The following is a 15,993-nucleotide window of genomic DNA, read 5'->3' on the forward strand; positions in this document are numbered from 1 at the left end:
GAAGTCCCCCCAGCTCCCAGTTTTAAGCGTTATCAGTTATGGAAAGCAAGCATTCTTGAGAAACAGGAACATTCCACACCACCAGTGAAGCGCATCATGTCCACAGACCCCTCCCCCTCACTTGGAAGCCAAGGGGACCAACCAGGGAACAAAACCAGAGCCTTTGCCTGCCGGAAAGCCCAATTTCCATTCCCTGGTTGTTTTCCCCAGTTTGGGCCCCCGCGTGCCCAGCGAGCCTCACACAGAGGAATCTCTCTTCAGAGCCCGGAAGGTCGTGGCAGTCACGGCAAGTGTGGCCTACCTGCCATCTCCTTTTCGAAAAAGGGCCGGATCATCTCGCCGTACTTGGACTTGTCTGCCATGGCCTCTTTGAGTAGTTGCCCACAGCAGACTAGAGGAGAGAGGAACAGAAAGACGCCCGTTAAATTTTAAATAGAAGGAAGAATGAGAAAAAAAAAAAAAAAAAAGCCCCCCCCCCCCCCAGTGCTGCCTGCTGCGGGGGAAAAGAAAAGGTCACTGAAAAAAATATAAAAGGGTTTTTCTGAGTGTGGGTGTGTGTCCAACTGAAAGTAAGTATCAAAAAGGAATAAAAAAGAAGCCGAGGAGGAGGATGTGGAATGAAAAAGAATGCATTTGGCAAAGAACATATTAAAAATGGACGGCGTGGAGAAGACATAACAAGGAATGTCACCACCAGAGAAGGCCCCGCAGGGCCTCGGCGACACCCAGGATTGCTGGCCCCAGCCCCGGAGGGTGTTGAGAGCGAACGTTCTGGCGGAGAACCGCGTGGACCTGCGTGACGTCCATGTCCACGCTGTTATCACGCAGGGGAGGGTGGGGACGCTTCTTGTTTCCACAGCCCCCTGGGATGACGGGTCCACAGACATCATCAGTTTCTACCACAAAGGGACACACAGGTGCCTTCCTGTCACAAGCACCACTGTGTCTCTAGACCCCAGCCGGGGCCAACACACAGGGCGTGTCAGTTAACTAGTGTGGAAGGAATTAACACAGCTGCCCTCTCCTTGGCTATGAAAACCTTAACAGCCAAAGCCAGAAGGGTCCAGCCATGTTTTCATGAGTTGGTAACTGCACAATCTTACTTTTCTTAACTTTAAAGCTAAGAACTTTACTTCCTGCCTTAAAGAAACCAAAACCAGTCCTAAAATTAACTGCATAAAGTGAACGTTTAAGACGATGACCACCACCAAAGACGTATTCCTCCGTAATGACATGTTAATTCACTGTGTGATGGCAGTGATCGTATCCAAGGTGGCTGGCAGCTTCGCTCACTAAGGGAAATGTAAGGACTAATAAAGGCTGTCGGCTACTGAGACCTTCAGCTACGCCAAACACTATGCTAGGCATGCTTTGTATTATCCGGTCCTCACAACAAACTGTTGCTTTTTAGATAAGGAAACTGAGAACTGAAGAGGCTGTATATACTGCTCTAGGTCACGGAGCCAGTAAGTGGCAGAGCTGGATTCACACCCAGGTCCGTGTGACATCAAACCTAGGCTTAGCTTCCAGCTCAGGACAGGAGGGAGGGGCAGGTATCATATTCACCTTCTGTCATAAAAAGCCATAAAACTTAACAAAATATAAGAGGCAACTCTTTTCAGGCACTGGACAAGACAGGCACGGGCTGTGATCCTTGAGAGAAGGGATACACACAAAGTGAGACCCTCACTCGCCCTGGATTTCGACCTATGGGCACTTTCCAAACCATGGCTCAGGAGAAGTGGAACCCAAACACAGCAGCAGGAAACAAGGATTGGAGTTTGGGGCCCTGAGGCAGCTGGACCATGTGGGACAGAATAATGGAGGGGGGAGTGGGGCAGGAGGGGTTCGGGAATCTGCATGAGGGTTTACTTGAGTCACTAGTCAATGCAAAACTGCACGTGTGCAGGGGAGACTCCACAGGGCCTGGGAGACAAAAGCTACGGGGAAGCTGGGAACTGAGTGGCATCTGACAGCCAGAGTGAGAGATCTCGCTCAACACCCCAGACACGCAGCTGAGACTCCAGGAAGGCCACGCTTCGGGTGTAGGGATACACGAGCCCTAGGGGAATCCCACCCTAATCCCATAGTAACAAAGACTAAAAATAAGCCTCAGTGGGGTGAAGTTGGTCCTCCAGTTATTTAACTGCCTGTTAGAACTCAATTCTTTTTCATGCAATATTCTCAAAGCAGGATCACACAATCCAGACTCTCAAGAATGTGAGAACCATAATGTCCAGCATATAATAAAAAACTACTTGAGAGGCAAACAAACAAACAAAAAAACCACCAGGAAAATGTGATCCCCTACAAGGAGAGAAAACAGGCCATAGAATCAGATCAAGAGATCACACAGATATCAGAATTTGCACATAAGAACTATAAAATGTCTATTATGAAAATGTTTAAACTTTAAAAGATAAATAAAATGAATGAAAAGATGGGGAATCTCAGCAGAGAAATGGAAACTATAAAAAAGAACCAGATGGAATTTCCAGAACTGGAAAATACAATATCTTAAATGGAAAACATCACTGGATGGGCTGCCATCAGTGAATCTGAAGACATGAAAACAGGCACTAGAAACTATCCAAACTGAAGCAAAGAGAAGGTGGGGAGGGGACCAGAAAAAAAGAAAAGGAATAAAACCTCAGGGAGTTGGAGGACAATAGCAAACAGTTTAACATACATGTAACTGGAGTTCCAGAAAGGGGGTCGGGGGGAGGGAGGGGGAGAGAGAGAGAGAGAGAGAGAATATCTGAGAAAATAATGGGAGGAGAATTTCAAAATTTGATAAAAATATCAACCCACAGATCCAAGACTCTGATACCCAAGCAAAATAAACACAAAGTAAACCACACTTTGGTACATCATCGTTAAATTTCTGAAAGCTAAACAGAAAATATTAGAAGCAGCTATGGGTGGGAGTAAGATGCTTTATATATAGGAGAACAAAGATAAAAATAATCTCTGAGTTCTCATCAGAAGCAATGCAACGGAATGCATCAATGCAACAACCAAATGACATGTTGAAAGTGTTAAGGTGGGGGGGGACCCTGTCAACATAGATTTCTATAAGCAGCAAAAACATCCTTCAGTAACGAAGGTGAAATAAAGACATTTTCAGACAGATGAAAGCTGAATTTCACCAGCAGACTTGCACTGCAAGAAATGTTAAAGGAAGTTCCTTAGGTTGAAAGAAAATGATATCAGATGGATCTTGGATCTAAACAAAGGAGTGAAAAGTGTTGATATTGAGTATATATAAAAGCTCTCTGCCCCCACTTCTTGACTTAAAAAAATGACGGTTTAAAGCAAAAATAATTACAATATACTGTAGGGTTTATAACATATGTAGAAATGAAATGTATGACTACAATTACACAAAGAACTAGAGCAAGGTGAAGGGAAATACACTGCTGTCAGGTTCTTGGGTTATACATGAAGAGGTATAATATTAATTCAAGATAGACTGTGATAAGTAATGGATAATAGTTAACCCCTAGAGCAACCACAAAGAAAATAAAGCAAAGAGATATAGCCAAAAAAGGCAACAGAGGAAATAAAATGGATTACTAAAAAAATAGTTGATCAATCCAAAAGTTGGCAGGAAAGGAGGAACAAAGAACAGATAACACAAATAGAAGACAAAAAAGCCAGAATGGTAGACTTGAAACCAGCCATATAAAAAATTACTTTAAATGGAAATGGACTAAACAATTAAAAGGCAGAAAATGTCAGGCTGAATTTTTTTTAAAAGCAATTATATGTTGTATTCAAGACACATATTTAGAATATAAGACACATAGTTAAAAAAAAATAGAGTATATACTTATCAGACAAAGTAGACTTTGAGAATTTACTGGAGAGGTAGAGGAGCATTTCCTAATGATAAAAGGATGATTTCATCAAGAAGAGATAACGATCCTTAGTGTATACCCACTTAACATAGCTTCAAATTACACGAAGCAAAGACTGGCAGAGAAATAGAGAAATCCACAGTTAAGAGTTGGAGATTTTAACGCACCTCTCTCAGTTACGGAAATAACAAGTAGAGAGAAATCATTAAGGACGTAGAAGAAATGAACAACGCTATCAAACATCTTATCCTCATTGACATTCTTAGAGCACAATATTCAACAAAACCAGGATACATATTATTTTCAAGTGCACATGGAATTCACCAATAGAGAGCATAGGCTGGTCCATAAAAAGTATCAATACATTTCAAAGGATTGAAATCATATAGGGTATGTTCTTTGACCAACATAGAATTAAAGAAACAAAGAAAAAAAAATGTGGAAAATTCCCAAATATTTGGGAAGTAAGCAATACACTTCTAAATAATACATGGGTCAGAAAAGAAACCACAAAGGAGATTAGAAAATATTTTGAACTGAATGATAAAACACAACACATTAAAATTTTGTGAGATGCAGCTAAAGAAGTGTTTGGAGAAAAGTGTGTAACATTAATGTTTATATTAGGAAAGAACAGTTTACAACTCCTGTCTATAGCCACCTCATTCTGCAAGATCCTAGGAAGACAGTACTGCTATAACAGTCTTCTCTTCCTAGAGGTTCCAAGTACTAAGACTTTAGACACACATGACCTGGGACTGCGTTGGGAGGAGCCCCGCCTCACCTCATTCCTTCCCCCAGCAGGGCCCACCTCCATCCTGAAGGGCCTCTCTTATTCTTTCTACATGTTCCCTATCTGTGTACCAAATAACATGCACTGCATATAGCAAGCACTCAGTGAGTAAAATTAATAGTATTTTAATAAAATGCTTCATGGTTGTTTCTGGTTAGAAAATTCATGCTCGGTGCAGGGAAAAAAAAAAAAGTCAGAGTTGTGTTAATATGTGATTCTACAAAGATAACCAGTTTGGTATATGGATGTTCCTTCAGATGTTTTCTTTTCTTTTTCTTTTTTTAAAATAAATAAATTTATTTATTTATTTAATTTTTGGCTGCGTTGGGTCTTCGTTGCTGCACGTGGGCTTTCTCTAGTTGTGGTGAGTGGGGGCTACTCTCCGTTGCGGTGCGCGGGCTTCTCATTGCTGTGGCTTCTCTTGCTGTGGAGCACGGGCTCTAGGCACGCGGGCTTCAGGAGTCGTGGCTCCCAGGCTCTAGAGTGCAGGCTCAGTAGTTGTGGCACACGGGCTTAGTTGCTCCGCAGCATGTGGGATCTTCCCGGACCAGGGCTCGAACCTGTGTCCCCTGCATTGGCAGGCGGATTCTTAACGACTGCGCCACAAGGGAAGCCCTCAGATGTTTTCTTGAACATAGACTAACACACTTTTTTGAACAAAAATGAGACCATTCGGGCTTCCCTGGTGGCGCAGTGGATTAGAATCTGCCTGCCAACGCAGGGGACACGGGTTCGATCCCTGGTCTGGAAGATCCCACGGGCTGCACAGCAACTAAGCCCGTGCGCCACAACTACTGAGCCTGCGCTCTAGAGTCCGCGAGCCACAGCTACTGAGCCCGCGAGCCACAACTACTGAAGCCCATCCCGCAACAAGAGAAGCCACCTCAAGGAGAAGCCCGCTCACTGCAATGAAGAGTAGCCCTGCTTGCCGCAACTAGAGAAAGCCCGTTTGCAGCAACGAAAACCCAACAAAGCCAAAAATAAATTAAAAAAAAAAAAAGAGACCATTCCCTGAACACTGTTGAGTGACTTGCTTTCCACCCAGCCCCGACGTAACGATACCTCACGGACATCGAGTCACTTTACAGGTTTCTTTTTAATAGCTGCCCAGAGCTTACTTTAACTAACCCCCTTGCGAACAGAGTTTGGGGTTGCCTTTATTTTTCATTATGCGTCCTTCACATCTCTTGTTGAATACTGTGGGGAGTGTTTCAGCAGAATAAAATCCTGGGCGTGAAATCACTGGACCAAAGGATTTGCACAGTTAGCTTGGTAATCAGTAGTGGCCTTTATCTTTCAAAAGGTTGTGCCTGTTTATATACTCGCCAATTATAGACAGGAGCCTTTCAATAAACCTTGTCGGAGTGAGTGCTGGTTATTTGTTTGGAGACTTTTTCCCACGACCGAGAGGTTCATAAATGTGGAGATAAGACCCAAGGCAGGGGATGGCCAGTGGGGCTGGGCTGTTGGGGGCTGGGCGGGCGGCTCCTGGAGCTTTGGGTGCAGACAGGCCTCTGCAGAGAGACCCTAACGGACAACTCAGTGCTTGCCTCTGCAGACCACAGGTCCCCTAAACAGGTTTACGGAAATCTCACGATGTCTTGTATTTCTCAAGAACACCTTTGAAAAATGTCAACTTTCTGAGCTAGTCTCCAAATGCTCAGTTATTGAAAAGAGGCCCAAAATGGCTCTTCTGCTACAAAAGCAAAAACCATGGTGAGCTTTTCTATTTTCATTTTTGGAAAACTCTAGGCAGATAATTTCATTTCTTTATGATTGGTGTGCTGAAAACAATTTAAATTTTAAAATACTTTTCTTGAATGGGAGTGTCTGCATAAACAAACTTCGGCACAGTGACAATTATTTAAATTAAGCTGTGCACTATATTAAGGTATCACTGTTGTGTTTTTCAGACCCTCCCTCTGCCATTCAGGCTCTTCTCACTGTAACTCTTCATATGTCTTCACATAACAATAAGTGCAGGCACTTAAATAAACGTGGGCGTGGCCACAAGTAGACTGTGGCTCATTCTTTACAAAGTCATCCCTAACCACAGCTGGAATTTTATTCTTGTAATACTCTTAAGAGGTAAACTCGGAAGGAGAAGGAATTATTTGAATAATTCCATTAAAAAAAAAACTGTTGATACAAGCAAAAGCATTTTTTATCATGAAGTATCCAGGTGATTTTTCCATACTAATTAAATCAGAATACTACTATTTAGTATTTTTACTAAAATACTAATACAACTATTAGTGTTTTTTTCCATACTAGTCAGAATAATTGCTCAGTTCTCCACCTTCAATCTATGGGTATGATTTTTGTCATTGATTCCTGGCTGGGAATCTCAGTGGCTTTGGAATTTTAAGCTGGAGAAGACCTAATTGAAAAGCATTTTTATTCAAAACTTGATCTTTCTGGGGTGGTATGTATATATTTGTGCGTGTCAGTATACATGTATATCTGTATGGTGTATGTGTATCATTTGCGGGTATCATGTGTATCACATGCATATTTCTATATTTCAGGGTGCAGGTCTCATGTCTCCTGCTTAAATAAAGTAGAGGTTATTGAGGCTTCTGGAGCACTGAAGTGGGAGGGGGTCAGTGCCTTTAACTCTCTCCAGTGCTGTGTGTCTGCTACAGCCTCCCTTCCAGCCCTGTATCCTCCTGAAACCAGGCTGGCATCCAAGACCATCCGGGACCACCCCAGGAAAGACCTGGAGGACTGATTTCAATATTTTCTCTCTTCCTGGTAAAATATTTATTGAAACCGTGCTGAGCTAGAAGTCTTCCTCCGGTTCAGAAACTGTTTGCCTGTAAACACACTGACCTGGGTTGGGGGAACCAAACAAGACCGGAGAAAATAATTAAACAGCAGGTCCACATTATGCAAGAACTCCGGCTTCTGGGGAGACTGCAGGGGCAGGATGGAGGTGCCTCTGGGGCAGAGCACAGAAAAACCACTGCGCCAAAGGACATAAAAAATGATGACCAGAAAACGTTCCAGCTCTTTGGGCTGCGGGCGTGTTTTTATTGGTTAATGTTTTTATGGCCATATTCTTTGGGAGGCAAAAACCTTATCCCTGCAAAGATGGATTAAATGAAAATTGTTCGCAGCAGAGAGCAAGAAAGAGAAGTGATGCCGATCTCCTCGCCGCTCCAGTAACACGGGAAGGTCTGGGAGGGCAGGAAGCAGGGGAGGCTCTAGAAGCCGGGCGGCCGCCGGGGCACTCACCGTTGACGAGGCCATATTTCTGGGCCAGGAGGGCGGCCTGCAGACTTTTCCCGCTGCCCATGGGCCCGCAAAGCAGCACCCTCGGGGTGAACGGGGCGTTAGATCGATGCATGGTTTGGACATAGGTCAGAGCTGGAATGAGAGGATGTGAGGATAATAAACCAGGGTCCTAAAGAAAGGGAACCAGCTTACGACACCTCTGCCTGGGCTCTTTTAACGGCAGTAATTATTTCTCTCTTTTACAGCTCCGTGGAAACCCTCTGTGAATCTGCCGGGTAACCACAGGGTGAAGCTGCGGGGAAGGAATTACCCTTCAGGCCTGGGCACCAAGGCGGGAGGGGACAAGGAGAGGCACAGAAGCCACCCTCCGAGCAGAGCCCTGCCCTGGATCCCTCTGACACAGCACAGGGGCCGCGCTGCCCTCCTGGTCCAAGGAGGGCTGGCTGTGTGGTTGGGGGCTGGTCCCGGGACACAGAACACACACTGAATACTGGGTTAGGGTGTTTCCAAATTGAATCCAGGCTGAGCCTCACCCTGAAGCCCCGGGACCAGGTCGACCTCCTAGAGTCAGACACAGGCTTTGATAAACACGACAGGCCACGCGGGGGCCTCGTACTCGGGGACATCTAAAGGCCTTCGGAATTGGTGGAGGATAATTTGCAGCCGCGCTCCAGTGACACCAACTTTATTGCAAGTCTCCAAAGAGGCAGTGATCAAATGGGTCCCGGGAGTGGGCAGATGTAGCCCTGGCCCGGGGTGCCCCTGGCATCTGAGGAACAAAGAAGTAGGGAGACAGGGCTGAGGCACATGCACCGTGGGGGGCATTGGATGCCCAAAGCTACTGAACATCAAACCAGGTCACCTCCCTCGAGAGTGGAGGGTAGAGGAGGGGGCACGAGCGGGCTGAGGAGGCCGTTGAAGGGCAGCCACTTGGCACCTGGGCCAGGGGAGCGGCCCGCCCGCTGAGGCCGAGGCCGGGGGTACCTCCTCCTCAGTCCCCCTTGCATCCAAAGGGGGTCTCCCTCCCCGGCCCCGCCTCCTGCCAGGGACCCTGGACCACCCTGCGCAGGTGCCGGGGCGCCTGAAGTCAGCATGTTGGCCCCTCGCCCGGGATGGAATCCATCCGAAGACAGGAAGGTGTCCCCGGGGACCACCCTGAAACCCGCGACAGGTGTGCAGGGTCTTCCAACCTTGTGCTTGTCCCTAGCTGTGACAGCCACAAATGTCTCCAGACATTGCCACATGTCCCGGTGTGGGGAGAGGGCAAAACTGAGAACCACTGGGATATGTTCACTGGGCAAATTTTGAACTCTCAAATCTTTGTAGGATTTTTTGATTGGAAGGGTCATGAGAGATACTATGATTCCCCTCTGTTTTAGAACTAAAGGCACAGGTAAGTTACCTGTCTTCAAGGTCAAGATAATAACCAGCATCATCACGGCAGGGATGCATTTGCTGCTAAGCTAAACTCTACCAGCCTTATCTTATCTGATCCGTGCACGGTCCCATGAGGGATGTGCTTTTCTTGTCCCGATTTTACAGAGAGTTGGCAGGGCTGGGGCAACTCTCCCAAGCCCACTGCCATGGGTTACACTGTCCATCAGCGAGATGAACCCGGAGGAAGAGATAAAGATAAAGACAGCAAGGCTGTCTTTATCCTCAGACCTTCCAGGATCCAGCCCATCTGAAGAGCACAAATACTACAGGCAAAGCAGCCTGCTTACAAATGATGCTTAATTTACAGTAAATAACCAAGTTAATTAGAAGTAATGATCCCCCAGATGGTCTCAACATCTAATTATTCTTTTTAAAAATATGTGGTTGCTGGATGCACTGCAGAGATATTAAAAAAACAACACAGAGAGAATTTTGCATTCCAATTTTCAATTTATCTCTCTGCATTATTAATTAATAATAATTAATATTCACTCACATTTTTATTTACAATTTCAGGCATGAATTCTTAATGAACGATCATATGAACTTTTAAATTTAATTAAGTAGTTTGGAAGTAATTAATGTGTAAATTCAGAATCATGGCATAAGATAAATGTTGTGGTTGTTTACCTTCGGAGTGCAGTGTTTGCTACTAAAGACTCTTCCGAGATGCGAAATCACTCGAAATTTATAAGGCATCCATAAGCCTGGCATTTTTCAAAGTAGCATCACTCTCCAGACATGGCCCCTCGTATACCGACCCCCTTCGGAGACCTCCGGCTCTCGGTAAAGCAAAGCCGCTCAGACAACAAGGCCACCAGCAGGTGGGGGCCAGTGGGAGGGCCGGTCCGGGGAGCTCAGAACCACCTCCCCACCAAAACTAACCTTCTCTTGAAGAGATTTGAGAGAATATACCAAAAAAGGGCATCGTAAACCATCAAGTGTCTTAAAATCCCTGCGGAGGTATTTTTATTGTGTCAGGCACCGGCATCTCACAGAAGGGGATAACTGCATGTGAAGACAACTGAAGCTCAGCAAGACTTTTAAAAAATGAGGGTGCTCCCTGGCGGTCCAGTGGTTAGGACTCCGTGCTTTCACTGCCAAGGGCCCGGGTTCGATCCCTGGTCGGGGAACTAAGACCCCAGAAGCCGCACAGCGTGGCCAAAAATAAAAATAAAAATAAAAATAAAATGAAATAAATAAAAGAAAAAAATAAATTAAAAAAAATTAAAAATGATAAATGCAGCTGCTTTGGGGGAGAACTCTTCTAACTTTCCTCGTCTTTCGGGACCGGACGTTGAATCCTGATGATAGCAGCGTCCGATGGTTACTGAGCCGTTCTCTGCACCAGCTACTGGGCTCAGGGCGGCGGATACCTGCGTCGCAGGATCTCATGGAGCCCTCACCTAAGTCCGTGAGGAAGGAAGGATTTTTGTTCCCATTTTGGGGATGACAAAACTGAGGCTCAGAGGGGTTAAGAGAGTTGCCGCAGACTGCACAGCTGACGTGTGGTGGGGCTGAGGTCACCTGGCTCCAAAGTCTCGGGACTCAACGGTCACACCCCTGACCCCCAAACAGGCCTCTTTCAGCCCAGTTCTGGGAAGCTGCTGTGAACATCTGTTATTGTTCCCAGCGGCAGGGCCGTGTCCGGCATGCGACTGCCTAGCCCTGCCCTCAATGGGCTCAGGACACCTGAGTTGTGCTGTGGTTTTTTGGGTTTTGTGGAGCTGGTGGGTTTGGTTTGTACGTCTGTTTGTTTGAATATTTATAAATTTTCTCTTCCTCCTCCTTCAACCTCAGGGCAAGACTTCTTGCTGCATGTCCCTCCCACCCCAGCCCTCACCTCTCCTCGCCCCACCCCATCACTGTCAAGTCCGCTGACCACGCAGGCTGTAGAATATTAGCCCAGGGTCTCAGAGGACGACGCTCCCAGGGACCCCAGACTCGTTTCTGGGCAGGGACCTTGGGCCTTCCGTGACTTGACTCCCGGGCTCCCAGGCACACCCTGGACACTGGCATCACTGCCAGAAGAGGTGACACCAGGATGAGAAGGGTCGAGGGTCCACCCGGGTTTACCCTGACAGAAGACGTCCACGCACGGCTGGTCGGCAGGGATGACTTTCAGGATTTTGGGGTACGAGGGGAGGATCCTGACGATGTCCCTGTGATACTCCAGCAGCCTCCGCGCCGTCTCCCCTTCCGAGACGCCCGCTGGCACTATCAGTCGGTTCTGGATTTCGGACTCGGGGGGCCAGTCGAAGGTGGTGTGATAGATCTCTGCAAGAGAGAGGGACACGTTTAGAGTTGCCCGCCCAAGCTGGGGGCGGGGCCTGCGGGTCCCAGGGGCGCTCGTCCGCCCACCCCGGCGGCACCGCACTCGGCTTTGGCTCCGGGGCTGCTCCCCCGTTGCTATTGACAACCACAAAGCGGTGATGACGCTCAGCACGAGGGGAAGGGTGGCCGTGACCTTCCGAGCGCGTGTTCTGTGCCAGGCTCCCACCCTCAGGCTCTCATTTCATCCTCACGGTGATCAGATCACAAGGCAGGGCTCGGCGTTTTCAGCCTCAAGTCCAGGTGAGAAAACTGAGTCTCAGAGACACCGGGCAACTTGTCCCATGTCACACAGCTAGAAAGGGGCAGGGGCCACAAACCCGGGTCTGTCTGCTGCCCGGGCCTGAGAGTAAGTGCTCAGTGAGGGGTGAGCGGGGTTGTTATTAGGATTCCCTGTGAGACCCCGCGGGGTGGTTGGGTGGAGGTGGAGACAGCCGTACCTCCTGTCTGAGGGTCGATTCTCTTCCCCAAATTTCTCTCAATCAGGACCGTGTCTGGAGCGCTCAGCACAACTGGGCAGAGAAGGAAAGAAGCAAAACCAGGCACGGTGGGCAGCAGATCTGCCGCTGTGTGAAGACATTAGAAGCACCGCCATCTCCCATCCCCAGCAAGGCCTTAAAAGAGAGGTCAGAACACAGACACGTAATCTCGGGACAGAGGGAGCCCACGCTTGAACACTTCACCTGAGGACAGGCTTCAGTGTCCTCAATAACTCCGTGACATCTTTGTGCAGGACGCTTTTGCCACATTTGGGGATTATTTCCTAAAGAGAGTTTCTCAGATGTGAGATTCCTGAAACAAGGAATCACCAGGGTCAGAGCAAAACCCCACGTTTCTCAGAACAAGCCCCAAATGCATTTAGCTCCGTGGAAAATTCGACTGTGCTGTCCTCCTTTTTCCTGCTGGGTCACAGGCCCATCAAACCCCCTTCCTGGATGGTGCCTGGGCACCGGGGAGCCGTTGACACAGAATGGAGCGCTCACTCGCGGGGCCTGCAGGTCTGGGGGGAGGGCTCTCCGGGCGCGGGTGGGGCTACTCACTGACATGTCTGGGGGAGATCCCGAGGGTCTGGATCATCAGGGCCTGCTCCCGAGTTTCAGGGATGCCATCCAGAATCCAGCCCTAGGCAGAGAATGTGGAAAGGTGCGCACCTATGTTTACTTTTTCAGATTTGTTTGGAATTACTATAACAGGAACATCATACCTTTATAGAAAGACTGGAACTTTTTTTTTTTTAATTCAATTTGCTTTTATTAGAGAGTCACTTGTGTTTTGAACTATAGGAATTCTACAAAAATTATTGCATTTCTCTACTAAACAATAATTAGAACTAGATGTTTCATGATAACATTTTGGAAAGGATGACAAAGTGGAATAAAAAGGAAGTTTTGCAGAGTTACGAGTTACAAGTAGTTGAATGTCCATAACTATGGTAGTTGAATGTCCATAACTATGGGGATCCAATTAAGGGATATTTTTTTTTTAACATCTTTATTGGAGTATAATTGCTTTACAATGGTGTGTTAGTCTCTGCTTTATAACAAAGTGAATCAGTTATACATATACATATGTTCCCATATCTCTTCCCTCTTGCGTCTCCCTCCCTCCCACCCTCCCTATCCCACCCCTCTAAGTGGTCACAAACCACCGAGCTGATCTCCCTGTGCTATGCGGCTGCTTCCCACTAGCTATCTATTTTACGTTTGCTAGTGTATATATGTCCATGCCACTCTCTCACTTTGTCACAGCTTACCCTTCCCCCTCCCCATATCCTCAAGTCCATTCTCTAGTAGGAAGACTGGAACTTTTAAGGTAAGAGAAAATAAACGTTTCTGATAGCTGCCTCACCTCACTTAACAACTCCTCTCATAATATCACATCCCCTTCTGAATCTTACGTTTATAATGATAATCACACCATACATATTTTCTGTCCTGATTTTTTCCATCCCGTGTTATAACCACCACCGTATTTTTCCTGTCGGCCCACCTCCTCGCTGGCCATATAACATTCCACCGAGTGAGCGGTGCCCCACGACCAAACGCTTCACCTGCTGAGCGCTCGCACCGTTACCAATAACGCCGTAAGAACATCTCTGTGCTACAGCTCTTTCCACGTGTCGGATTACTTCCTAAAGGGAGTTTCTCAGATATGAGAGAAAAGGAACCACCAAGGGCAAAACAAAAGCCCACTTTTCTTAAGAACAAGTCCCGAACAGAGCATTAAGAGGCCCGAGTTCAAGTTTCTGTTCCTAAGTGAACTCGTTATAGGGCTGAAATCCCTCAGGCATCTTCTTGGATCAGCTGGGGAGCTGGTTTAGAAGATTTATTTTCATTAACCCTTTAAGTCCAATTGTGAGAGTCATATGTGGTTGTTGTACACTCTGTGGGAACGCTAAAGAGCTGAAATAATAATGCTAGTCACTGGTGACACCACCAACCCAAACTAGCCACTGTTAACACTTAGGTGTATCTCCTTCCAGGCTTCACATACAGAGATCTTTTCTCCTGGCTGGCGGGGCGGGTGGAGAAAATCACACTGCACATACTATTTTGTAGTCTGTTCTTTTCATATAGTGAGAACATTTCATGCATATTTTCCCATGTCACGGAACGCTCCTCTCCTGGGAGTTTTCGTAGCTGCCAGGCATTGCACGAATTGACCTGCCAAATGCTAATGAATCACATACTGCTGCTCATTTACTTTCATTCCATTATTAAAAAAACACTATTATTTAGGGACTTCCCTGGTGGTCCAGGGGTTAAGACTCCGTGCTTCCACTGCAGGGGGCACGGGATCGATCCCTGGTGGGGGAACTAAGATTCTACGTGCTGCGCAGCGTGCGGCCGAAAAACAAACAAACAAAAACTATCATTTAAAAAGTGTTATATGTACATCTTGAGGTACACAGAATATCCTGATGATAAAGTTCTAAAAGTTGATACCTTCTTTTATAACTTTTGACACGTTTTGCCACCTCATGCTACAAAATTGCCCACCAGTTTCTGAATCCAATGGCAGATCACCTGCTTCCCTGCATCTTTGTCAATGTCAGGCTTTATCCTGGGGGGAAAATCTGTCCAGCAAAATAGAGTACACCGTAGCTGCTTTAATTTACATCTCTTTGATCACTAATGAGGTTCAATATTTTTTCCACATGTGTATTGGCTATTTGAATTTTTTCTTTTCCAAAATGTCCATTCATGCCATCTATTCACTCTGCCCTTGGGGTTTTGTCCTCTTATTTGTTTACAGGAGCTCTTTACATGTTAAGAATATTAATGCGTTTTGGCAACTGCTACCACAGACTCTGAGAAAAACGATATTGCCAACATTTTCCACAGTTTGTCTTTTGTGTATGGTGTTGTTTCTGACACACAAGTTTTTGGCCAAATCAATCAGTGCTTTCCTCTTTGGATTCTGGTGTTGTGTGGATGTATAAAAAGGCCCTTGCCACTGCAAAAGCTGGTAAGTGTTCGCTTGCATTTAAACTGAGTTCTCTTAACAGTTTACTCTTTACACTGAAATATTTAAAAGAGCCACATTTTATGTTGAAAATGATGTGAGCCTTGATCTAATCTGTTTCTTTGTGGATCTCCAACTATCCCATGGTCATCTATGAAATAGCCTGTCCTCTCCCCTCTGAATGTCAACTTTTTTTGAGTCACAGCTACACGCTGATATGATGTTGGCTCTGGCATCCTTCTGCCTGCAGACTCTTGTGCCATCCTCACACCATTTGAATTATCGCTGTTTTGTAATTTATTGTTCTATCTAATAGGAGATGCTCCTCCTTCTTTTTCTTTTTTTCAAAAATTTGTTCCTCCAAGTAGGCAGAAGACTATTTTGTCAAATTCCAAAAATATAAATTCTACAAGGTTGGGAATGACATTAAATGTATAGATTAATTTATGGAGAATGGACATTTTTATAATATCAAGTCAAAACATTATCTTCCTGGGAATCTCCTGGCAGTCCAGTGGTTAGGACTCGGCACTCTCCCTGCCGGGGCCCCGGGTTTGATCCCTGGTCTCGGAACTAAGATCCCACAAGCTGTGAGGCCAAAGAAAACCACAAAAAACCAAAAACCATGATCTTCCCATTTGCTTACGCTGTTTTCTTTTTAATGTACCTCAGGAATATTCACATTCAACAATTTCTAAAGTCCTTTCAAATCCTATGAGCCTAGAGTTATACACATATACACTAAAGCCTTCAACTTGATGGTCAGATAAAATAGATAAAGTGAGCTTTGGAAGAGTGAAATAAAGACGCAAATTGTCTCAGCAGGTCTCCATTCTTTTTTTTTTTTTTGGCTGCAGTAGAAAAGGATAG

General features: G+C 46.0%; 1 protein-coding gene across 6 annotated transcripts in view; it reads right to left on the minus strand.

Moving 5' to 3' along the window:
* Positions 1-15,993, minus strand: part of AK8 (adenylate kinase 8) — a 133,182-nt gene that overhangs the window by 72,830 nt on the left and 44,359 nt on the right. For 5 of the 6 annotated variants that reach the window (XM_036856352.1, XM_036856355.1, XM_036856357.1 and 2 more), the window contains 5 exons: positions 12,699-12,780; positions 12,099-12,170; positions 11,404-11,604; positions 7,891-8,022; positions 302-391 (listed from right to left, as the gene is read on the minus strand). In XM_036856352.1, the coding sequence (XP_036712247.1) occupies positions 302-391; positions 7,891-8,022; positions 11,404-11,604; positions 12,099-12,170; positions 12,699-12,780 (577 nt within the window). The remainder of the gene's footprint in view (positions 1-301; positions 392-7,890; positions 8,023-11,403; positions 11,605-12,098; positions 12,171-12,698; positions 12,781-15,993) is intronic. The other variant, XM_036856353.1, reaches the window with a different exon arrangement.

Source organism: Balaenoptera musculus, chromosome 6 (genome assembly GCF_009873245.2).
Source record: "Balaenoptera musculus isolate JJ_BM4_2016_0621 chromosome 6, mBalMus1.pri.v3, whole genome shotgun sequence".
In the NCBI taxonomy this organism is placed as follows: domain Eukaryota; kingdom Metazoa; phylum Chordata; class Mammalia; order Artiodactyla; family Balaenopteridae; genus Balaenoptera; species Balaenoptera musculus.